General features: G+C 46.3%; 1 protein-coding gene across 2 annotated transcripts; it reads left to right on the forward strand.

Moving 5' to 3' along the window:
* Window positions 1–370: 370 nt before the first annotated feature.
* ZNF774 (zinc finger protein 774) lies at window positions 371–9,166 on the forward strand. Of its 2 annotated transcripts, none has more exons than XM_008512652.2 (4): window positions 371–817; window positions 2,322–2,444; window positions 3,931–4,037; window positions 4,511–9,166. In XM_008512652.2, the coding sequence occupies exons 2-4, from the start codon at window positions 2,338–2,340 to the stop codon at window positions 5,749–5,751; spliced, it is 1,455 nt and encodes a 484-aa protein (XP_008510874.2). In that variant the 5' UTR covers window positions 371–817; window positions 2,322–2,337; the 3' UTR covers window positions 5,752–9,166. The 2 variants fall into 2 exon arrangements, with proteins under 2 accessions (XP_008510874.2, XP_070427048.1); XM_070570947.1 differs by having other exon boundaries at window positions 534–671.
* Window positions 9,167–11,238: the final 2,072 nt, after the last annotated feature.

Raw genomic sequence — 11,238 nt, forward strand, 5'->3', positions numbered from 1 at the left:
CCATTATCGGCTTCTGCTTGGGGTTTCTTAAGCCCAGTGTGAGATGGCAGACACCATTCCAGGCTCTGGCCACCCGGGGCTCGGGCAGGGGACCGGGCAGAGGAGGATGCGCAGCATGGTAGGAGCAATGTGCTGCTTGGCGCTCTGAAAGGGCGAGGTGCCAGATCCCGGGAGACGCCGCCGGTGGTGCAAGGCTGCTCCGCGGTAGTTGGGTGAGGCCAGGAGGCTCGCACCTGCAGATCCCTCTCTGGACGTACAGTCTTTGGAGACCCCGTCAGCTCCGGAGAGCCCCCGTCGCAGTCAGGTAGCGCGGGAATCGGGTTTAGCACTTGTCACCGTTCAGAACTGGGCGTCCCGGTGCTCGTCTTTTGAGGAAATCTTGCTCTGGACTACATTTCCCAGAAGGCCCCGCGGTGATTGAAAGCCCAATCAGCCTATGGACGGGGAAGGTATCTCGTCATGGAAACTGAGGAGCCAATGGCAAGAGGACAGAGGCGGTGTTTTCCGGCGGCTGGCTGTCGGGCTTGGAGTCCCACCTGTGTCCCCACAGTCCTGTCACGCACGAATCACAGTCGGGTTCTGGGAGGGACCACCTCGGCGCTGCGGGCCGGGTGCGGCTCGGCGGTGGAGGACTCACTTCCTGCTCCATCCCCGGGCTGGGCCCTGGGGCGGTGAGTGATCCGGGAAGCAGACGGCGGCGGCCACCCGGGCACCACAGAGGGGCGTGGAAGGGCGCGCCCGCCGCCCCGACGTGTCGCTGCCGGGTCCCCGCGCCCGCCCTTCGGAGCCCGCAGGTCCTGCTGAGGAGCGGGCTGAGGTAGCTGCGGTTTTCCGCGCCGTCGTCGGGATGGCTCATCCTCCCCATCCGTGCTCTTGGTCCTCATGGAGGTCCCCGGCCCCCGACTGGGGCCTGCAGCACCACGAGGGAGGAGATGGGTGTCGGCGCTGCCCCTGCGGTCATGTTCCTATTAATAACCCCAGTGAGCAGAGGGCTGCTCCTCACAATGGCACTTAGTCACAGCACCTGGGCGCTGCACGGCCTTCGAGGTCACCTGTGCAGGGGACAGGAGGCTGGGCGGGAAACAGGGTTTCTGGGACAGTGGCTGAGAACTCGCCTCCTGCAGGCGGCCCTGCTGTCGTGTTTTGTAATGGATGCAGAAATAAAATGTATGCTCAAAACTCCTTCCAATGTCCACTTCCTACTGACATTATTTTTGCTTGTGAAGGTTTTAAGCCAGACAGATGAATTGCATCCCTAGGGTTTTTAGATCCTTAGAAACTCGCTACTTTGTCAGTGACCCAGAGCAATGTCTGTAAATGCATAACTGTCTCCACGAGAAGTGTTTGCGAGTGTGTTCTAGTAGGACCGGTGCTTTGATGGTGAGACGGAAGATGGGAAAGGGAAAAACCCCCTCACCGCACCTGGTCCATCCTGCACTGAAACCCAGGATTCTTTGTAGCAGGCTCAGCTGGCTGACCTGTGTTTGTTTCCATTGGAAACTCTTTAAGGCAGGGACATGTTATCTTACACTTCTTTGTGACCCCTAATACCTTACAACATATTACTTACTGAATAAATCACTGATCCATCCAGGAATCTGACCATCTCCCTCAAAATAATTTTTTCGTGATCCTGCTGTCAACTTTATTAATGTGTTAATGATTGCTTCAGCCCCCAAGGGTCATGTTTTGTTCTTATTCCCATTGAATTTCGCTTAATTTTACAGCTTGTCCATGCCTTTTTTTCCCCTTGTAATCCATATCTTTTTAAGTCTCATTTCTAGCTCCATTAAACCCTGAAATAGATGGTCCCCAGGACAGTTCCCTTTGGAGTTCTGCATAGGCTGTCCCATGAGGTTGCCACCAATCGACAAGCCGCGAAAAGTCAGCTGTTCTCATAACTAATATGAGTAGAATTAAGCCCACGACTTCCTGGCTTGCTGAAGAAAATGTAGTTGGAGAGAATCCAAAGCTTTCTAGAAATCAAGTTATACCTGCACACGCTCTCCTTTGTTTATCTTGTGTGTCATGGACAATTTGTTCCTCAAGAAGTTAGTGTGTTCAAAGACAGAAGTTCTGCAGATGTGTCTGGGAGGCCCAGGCCTCACTCAGTGATGGGTGAGTTGGCCAAGGGAAGGATTATGTAAAAACAGAATAAGAAAAGCAACCCTTCCGTGGTTGAGAGAATTTACCTGAGAGCCTTTCTAGTCAGGGCGTTCCGTTTGGGTGTACTGGTGGCCATGACGGCTGTCATTTGGTTTTCAGACAATGGGGAGAACATGTAGAGAGCTGTTGATGCATGTTGAGGTCTCTTGCTGTAGGACCTGATGACCCTCAATGATGTGGCTGGGGACTTCAGGGAAGAGTGGGTTACCTGGACCCTGCTTACAGAATCCTCTTCAGGGACACCACCCAGCACACGTAGAAGAATGGGCTCTCAACGGGTAAGGATGCTACTCTCCTTTGGATTTAAGACTCAGATATCTTGAGAGCGCTCAGGTCTGAGTGGTCTCTGGGGATGCTGGTCTCCTAGAGCTCTGACTCTCTGTGGGAATCATGGTAGCCTCCCTGGCAGAAAGAGAATAACATCCTTTTCTATGGCACTTTATGGTTTGCAGGTGGCTTCGTTGATGGCTCAGCATAAGCCTTTGATGTGTGTGTTATTATCCCCCTTTTCCAGCTCGGGACGCTGAGACTCAGAGTTAAGTGGCAGAGATACGAGTCCAGCCCAGTGCTTTTTCTAAAATACCATGGCTACCCCTTCTCCCTGCTTTCCTTCATACCTGCTACACAAGTAATATCTGCTCATTGAAGAAGGAGACAAGCAAAGTGAAAATAAAAGTCATCCATCCCACCGCTGAAGAGCTGCTGTCCTTCCAGCCTTTTTTCTAAGCATATATATGATTAGAAAAATAAAACAGAACAATTAGGATCCTACTGTAGTTCCAGTTGTACATCATACTTTCTTACACATGGTTTTGTGAATATATTTCTACAACAATAAATACTGTTATCTTTCTCTACATCACTTAGAATAACCACTTAGTATTTTGTTGTATGGAATACAGTAATTTACATTAGATTGAATCATATATTTGACCATTTTTTACCTATAAAATGGCCGTTTCATACGGCTCAATCAAATATAATCATTCCTTTCTTGTGGGAAGTTTAGGTCATTTCCAAATAGTCACCAGTATTGTGATGAACAGCTCTTTGTCCTTTTTTAAAAAAGCTAATTGCCTTTTTTTTTATTGCAGTAACATTGGATTATAACATTATATAGCTTTCAGATGTACATCGTAATATATTTCGAATTCTGTGTAGATTACATCATGTTCACCACCCAAAAACTAACTATAGTCCATCCCCTCACATGTGAGCCTAATCACCCCTTTCCCACCCTACCCTCTTCCCCATGGTAACCACCAATCCAATCTCCAAAGCTATGTGTTTGTCATTGTTTTTATCTTCTACATATGAGTGAGATGCTAATTGTCTTTTTTTAAAGTCTCATTTATTGAAATATAGTTAGTTAATAATTAGCTAATGTGTCCGAACCAGCGAAAACCTGGGCCGCCAAAGTGGAGTGCATGAACTTAACCACTTGGGCACGGGGCTGGCGCCTGATTTTTTTTTTTAATGGGAGGAAAAAGGCTTTTTTTCTCAGTCTCTTGGGGAGATCACCCTCTTTTCTCACTTCATCTTGGCTGCCCTTTTTTTTCATTGTCTTGTGTTTGCCTGCTAATAAATTGAGAAAACTCGAAAAATGGATTATTGATAGAATGACTGCCCTTTTAATGAGACCAAACACACATTTGAGTTTCCCTGGGTGTTCTCTTCTACTTAGGGAAGGAGGAGGGTTTAGATTTTGGCCAGGCCTTGTGTGATTGGCTCAGATTAACCTCCTATGTTCATCCTCCTATATAGCATTTCTAGACCAAGTGTGATCTCCCAGCTGGAGCAGAAAGAGGAGCCATGGGTCCTGCCACTCCCGAATTTTGAGATGAGGAAGATCCTACGGGAAAGTCACACAGGTGAGATGTGAGTGTCACCTGGTGAGAGGAACCATAGCATTTCATTCCTTGTTTAGATGAAAAATTGGAATGCTGCCCCAGACTTTCGTTCTTACTATTAGAAGTTTAAATTTGATTTCTTGGGCAGTCAGTAATTGACTAAAGAAAGTCTTCATTTTAAGTAAGCATTTCACTTTCGTCCAGACTTTAACATCTTCGAAAGGGGTTGCCCAGTTTGGACAATATGTGGTATACGCTTGGAGAATAATAAGGTCATCTCAAGGTTCATCTGGCCATCTTAAAATAAAAAGGGATTAGGAATTCACGTTTTCTGTAAGCTGAATGAACTTCAATAAATTTTTCACAAAGTGAAAACCAAACTAGTCAAATTAAGCGTAGTCTGTTGCAAAAACACTGATTTTAATTTTGCTGCTTTCTGATTTTCTTTCCCGATAACTGATAACTTTATTCTGTTACTTCTGTTAACTTTTCAGACTTTGAGAATCAGATGGTAAAACTCAATCGGGACATTTCTGAAACAGCAGAACAATGTGGAACATCCTCAGCAAGGGCCAATAAAGATATTTCTCAGACTCCTAGCTGGGGAGGAAACTGGGAGAGGGGCCTTGAATTAGAAGGGCAACATGGAACTCTTCCAAGAGAGGGCCATCAGGGTCCCTTTTCGCAGGAGAAGGATTTAAACAAGCTCCTGGCTGGATATGTAGGAAAGAAGCCTGTGTGTGAAGAATGTGGAAAAAGCTTTAACCAGAGTTCCTATCTCGTGAGACACCTCAGAACCCATACTGGTGAGAGGCCTTATAAATGCATTGAGTGTGGGAAAGGCTTCAAACAGAGTTCCGACCTGGTCACCCATCGCAGAACACACACAGGAGAGAAGCCCTACCAATGCAGTGGGTGTGAAAGGAAATTCAGCGACAGCTCGACGCTCGTCAAACATCAGAGAACCCACACGGGCGAGAGACCCTACGAGTGCCCAGAGTGTGGGAAGACTTTTGGGCGGAAGCCCCACCTCATAATGCACCAAAGGACCCACACGGGAGAGAAGCCCTACACGTGCCTCGAATGTCATAAAAGCTTTAGTCGAAGCTCCAATTTCATCACCCACCAGAGGACCCACACGGGAGTGAAGCCGTACAGATGTCATAACTGTGGGGAGAATTTTAGCCAGAGCTCAGATTTGACTAAGCACCAACGAACCCACACAGGAGAACGGCCCTTTCAGTGCCCAGAGTGCGGGAAGGGCTTTAGAGACAGCTCTCATTTCGTAGCTCACATGAGCACCCACTCGGGAGAGAGGCCCTTCAGCTGTCCTCATTGCCACAAGAGTTTCAGTCAGAGCTCACATCTGGCCACGCACCAGAGAACTCACACAGGCGAGAGGCCTTTTAAGTGCGATGACTGTGGGAAAGGGTTCGCCGACAGCTCTGCCCTCGTTAAGCACCAACGGATCCACACGGGGGAAAGACCCTATAAATGTGGCGAGTGTGGGAAGAGCTTCAATCAGAGCTCCCACTTCATTACCCACCAACGGATCCACTTGGGAGACAGACCCTATCCGTGTCCTGAGTGTGGCAAAACCTTCAATCAGCGCTCCCATTTTCTCACCCACCAGAGAACACACACAGGAGAAAAACCTTTTCACTGTAGTAAGTGTGACAAGAGCTTCCGTCAGAAAGCACATCTTTTATGCCACCAAAACACCCATTTGATTTAGAATATAGTCTTTAGTGGTTCTGATGCTCCCTTCCAAATTTCCGTTGCCGCTGTCTTCGAGTACCCCAAATAGAGTGAACCTGGGCGTCAACGGCTCAAGTTGGGCCCTGATCTATTCTCTTTTTTCCATGTTTGAATGGCGAGGATAAACATACAGGGTCCAAGTAATGTTATGACCACAAAACACATTCCTTCAGTGTTTTTAACTGACTCTTAGGGAAAGGCGAGTTTAATGGTTCATGCCTGATTCTTACAAGAGAAGTGAGATAAATGTGGCAAAGAGATCACGTGTAAGCTACCTAGTGCAGTCCCTGCACAAAGTGGGCGCTCAGTACTAAATGGGCACGTTGTCACTATTAATGGTTAAGATTAGAGGTCTTCTGTAAAGCCCTCCATATAGTGCCTCGCCCTTAAAAGACACTCAATACACGGTTGGTTGGTTTTATCAGGCTTATTACTCAATAAGGAATTTATTAGTGCAGCCTCCCAAGCCCAGAATTTGCAAGAAATTAGAGTGGAACTAGAAGGTTTCGGGTGTGAACACAGACTGAATGAAATGGAAAACACTCTCCCATCCAGTGCTATGCAGACATTAGTCACCAGATGTGTCATTGCCATGATGAGGCAGAATTATCATAGAGAAGCTGTGGTCTTGTGACTTAGAGGCTGAAAAATCTCAGAAGCTCTTTGTGGAGCAGCGTGTGAGGTTCTCCCACTGGAGGTTTGCTGCCATCTGAGGCGTAGAAAATATCCTGTGATGCACAAGCCAGAGGGACCTGGAAGAGGACGGTAAAATTGTGAAAGCAAAATTGCTGAGAATGTTAAATGATTTTACAGGGATCCTTCCTGGCATTTAGCTGAAGGAAACCACTCTTGCTTTCTAATTTTCTGGGTCATTGGCCCTTTAGTTTTAAGTTAAGGCAACTTTCTGATCCTTTTAGGGTCATTCATTTTGTGCACTAGTACATTCCTGAGTTTAATTGAAATAAATTGAAGGAAGGCAGCGTGTTAGAAAGAACACTGCCTTCATTGAGGAGGTGAGGTGTTTGAGTCCTGGTCCTGACACATAAATTGGCCAGACTTCCACCCTCTTAGGCCCTACCTTACAAGGTTGTTGTTAGGATCTAAACACACACACACACACACACACACACACACACACACACACGCCAGCACTTTGTTGTTACACTATGAAGTGTAATATCTCTAAAGTTTAATGTTACAGTATTATTGCTAATCTCTTGTTTTCCAAGGAACTCTGGCTATTATCTCTCCAGGTGTCCCATTTTTTCTCATAAGGAGGGACTTCTTTTTTAACCTGTTGAAAACCTAAGGGCTGCAAATGCTAAAGGACTCATTGTGGGTCACATAGTTAACAGAAGAGCCAGAACTTGGCTGCAGGCCTTCTCTTCAACAACATGGAACAGACCAGCTCTGGGATTTGTTAAGAGTGTCTCTGAGACACTGTAGGACTGGAGGACCCATATTATATCCATCAAACCACCCTGAATTTGGAAATGATGGAGGGGTGTAGCCTGAGTTCCCAAGAGCTTTACAAGATTCTGTGCTGGGGATCCTTGATGCTCGTGGAGTAAGAGTGGAGGGGTAAGGGCAGATGCAAGGGGCTGAGGAAGGAGTAGGGTGTTTAACATTCTAGAGAGAAAAGTGGTGGATGGAAGGTTTTTTCTTTCAAGCCTTTCTACGTCAATACCACGTAAATTATTACGTCAGCCTTGGAACACCAGTTCATTCTCTGGAATGCCATCTGAGTGCTGGAACTCATGGGGGATAGAGCTCAACTGATAATCTAAGCTCTTTCTTTGAAAGGGTAATTAGATAATTGACCAGAACAAAAAAATCTGGTTGATCCAGTGCAGTGGTTCTCAAAATGTGAGCAGTAGCATCACCTGGGAACTTGTTGGAAATGCAAGTTATAAGTCCCCACCCCAGACCTGCTGAATCAGAAACTCTAGGGTGGGGCTCAGCAATCTGTGGTTTGTTTTGGGTTTTTTTTTTTTTTAAGATTTTATGTTTTTCCTTTTTCTCCCCAAAGCCCCCCGCTACATAGTTGTATATTCTTCGTTGTGGGTCCTTCTAGTTGTGGCATGTGGGACGCCGCCTCAGCATGGCTTAATGAGCAGTGCCATGTCCGCGCCCAGGATTCGAACTGACGAAACACTGGGCCGCCTGCAGCGGAGCACGTGAACTTAACCACTCGGCCACGGGGCCAGCCCCTTTTTGTTTTTTTTTTTGGTGAAGAAGATTGTCGCTGAGCTAACACCTGTGCCAATCTTCCTCTATTTTGTATGTGGGATGTCACCACAGCATGGCTTAATGAGCGCGCTGTGCAGGTCCACACCCAGGATCTGAACCCGCAAACCCCTGGCTGCCAAAGCAGAGCCGGCAAACTTAACCACTATGCCACTGGGCGGGCCCCAGCAGTCTGTGTTTTAATAAGCCCTCCAGATAATCATGATGCATGCTCAAGTTTGAGAACCACTGCTTTAAAAGGCATCTCTTCTACCAAACTGCCACAATGCTATTTTACTCCTGAAAAAAATTAACAGTGATTTTGTAATATCATCAAATAGTCCAGTCACTGTTCACATTCCCCCAATTATCTTATGTTTTTTGTTTTTGCTTTTTAGTTTATTTGAATCAAAATCCAAATGAGATCTCTACATTCATTTGGTTGATACGTTCCTTACAAGTCTGGATCTAAAGTCCTCCCTCCTTTTGCTCTCTCTCTCTCTTTCTCTCTCTCTCTCCTTTTCTTGTATCTCATTTGTTGAAGAAACCTCACTGTCCTGTAGTGTCTCCATCAGATCTGTATTTTGCCAATTCCGTCCTCTCCTATTCCCTCCTTTCCCAATATTGGCAGTTGGATCTGTAAACATGATCAGATTCAGATTTTTTTGGCAAGAATACGCTATAGTGATCTTACATACTTCTATCAGAAGGTACAGAGTGTTATTTTGTCTCTTTTCTTATGATGTTAGTAGCCATCGATAAGCCCTTACTTCACTTGGGTTTGCCAAACGGTGGTATTTTATTTCTATCATTCCTTCTTCATTTATTAGTTGGAATACTTCTATAAAGAGAATTCCCCCTTATCAGTTATTTGGGTCCCCTGAGGTACAATTTGTGTAGGAACAGCACAATAGCTGCTTGATTAGAACTCCTTAGATTTTTTACTATCACTATCTAAGTTTCGGCCTCCATGCCCTAGATTTCTAAGCCCCTTCCACTGAGAGACTCTGTTGTGACAGGATATTTATAAATGCATAAACCTCATAATAACTTGTCCAATGTATTCTGTTGTTTTTCTCCTGCCTTACTCCTCTCCAGTTTGTCTAGGTTCCCCAGAAAGCAGTGTGCTAAAGAGCTCAATAAATTCTTGAGTGGTTCCTTCGTCAGGGATGGACTCTCTAACTTGCTGATTAATATTTCTCAATATTATCCAGACCTGAAAACAGGAGAGGAAACTACATCCCTATTAGCTGGGAATGATTTTACATTCCTATGAGAGTATCCCACCTCCATTTATCTGATCTACCTAAGTATTGCTCTAAGCCAAATATGTTCAGTATGTTAAACAACAACCATAATTCATAAAAATCAGATGAGAAGGTAGGGGAAAAGCCTGGCAGGCAGAGGTGAGGGGTAATTTATGTAAAATCCAGGAGTACCATCTCTCCGGGTATGGAAGTGTTTTGGCCAGAGGGAGGGTGCAGAATGAGAAAGTGGCAGAGTTCAGTATGATACCCCTCAGAAATGACATTCTGAGAATTTTGCACTGGATTAATGTAAAATGACCTGGCAGAGTGTCCCACGAGAGGAAACCAGTTAGAAGACACAGGGGACACAAAAGCTACATGTTAGCACAAGCAGGCATAACCCTGAACCCAGCTGGGAATGTGATGTGTCGCTTATTTGGCTGTGATTGACCCTAAATTTAGGAGACAGGATGTGGAAGCAGCACAGAATCAGAGGTCAGAAGACCCAGCTTCTAGTTTTGGTGCAGTTATTTACTAGCCCGCTGTCTTTGGACAGGTCACTTAATCACTCTAGGCTTCAGTTTATCTGTTAAGTCAGAAAAAGATCCCTCTGTCTCTATCACTTTACAAATGTGGGCTCTCTCAGACCCCAGGCTTGTCCGACGTGGTGAGCAGGCTCTTCGACATGTGCACCTGCGTGCCCTGAGAAGATAAAACCAAGTGGTTTAGAGCCTGTCTCCCTCTCCATCCCCCACTCCTCCGCCCTCTCCAGGTTCCCGGAGGAGAAGCTAAAGCTCATAGCCGCCAGCAGAGTTAGCACATTGCCTCCAAACCAAAGACTCCCCAGGTTCCAGCCCCTCCTATCCTGACTTCCGAACGGTATAAGTACAGACACAGGTCACTGTTTGTAACGTCAATTGAGTCTTTTTCTGTCACCTTGTTTTTCATGTTGCGTATCTACAGATGTGTCTGTCCTATAAGATGTGAGCTCTTGAAGGGCAATGCGTGACTTGCTTTATGGCTCTGCCACATCTCCCCGCCACCCCTCCCAGCCATGAGCAGGGAATGCTTAAATGGTGTTGGTGAGTGTGGAGGTAACTGACTTTCCATATTTTCCCTTTGTGTCTACCCTGTGACCGGGCTATTAGCTTCTTGCACATGCTCCACACCTCCTCTCTCTCTCATTTCCAAATCCACATCAACAAGCCCTACCAATTTTACCTCTCAGATTCCTCTCAAACCTGTCTGTCTCCACTGCTGCTCTCTAGTCCCAAATGACCACCATCTCTTGCCTGAATTCCTGCAGTAGCCTCCTGATAGCCCAGAGTTTGTTTTTGTTTTTGTCTTCTCATGGAAGCCAGAGGGATCTTCTAAAGTCCTAAATCTAATCACACCACCTCTGTGCTTAAAAGTGGCAGCTTCCCATCGCTTTTAGGATAAAGACCCAAATCTTTAACTCAGCCTACAAGGCCCCCCGCAGTTTGACACCAGCCCGTCCCCCCGTCCCGCCGTCCCCCCGCCCGCCCCCCCCCCCCGCTTCTTCCGATATCACCTTCCCTCTCGTTCGCTGAGCTTCAGCCCACTGTGTTCTCTCTGTTCCTTGATCACAGCAGGTTGGGCACACTTTAGAGTCTTGGTACTAACTGTTCTCTCTTCCCAGAATGTTCCTTGCCCAAATCTTTGCTTAGGCTCCTATTTGGCAACCAAGTTTCAGCCTAAAACTCACCTTCTTACAGAGACTTTCTCTGATCATCTCATCTAAATTAGTCCCCCTCCCCCAACAGTCACTGTCTATCACATTAGCCTCTTTTATTTTCATCCAAGTCCTTACAGCTGTCTGCTATGTTCTTGTTTACTTATTTGTTTTGGTAAACTCCATGAGAGGAGGGAGCCATTTCTCTTGTTTACCATTCTTTCCTCGGCACCTAAAGCAGTGCAGGGCGCGTTGAATGAGTGAATGAAATACATGCTCACAGACAAGGAACTTGTGC

Source organism: Equus przewalskii, chromosome 1 (assembly GCF_037783145.1).
Source record: "Equus przewalskii isolate Varuska chromosome 1, EquPr2, whole genome shotgun sequence".
In the NCBI taxonomy this organism is placed as follows: Eukaryota; Metazoa; Chordata; class Mammalia; order Perissodactyla; family Equidae; genus Equus; species Equus przewalskii.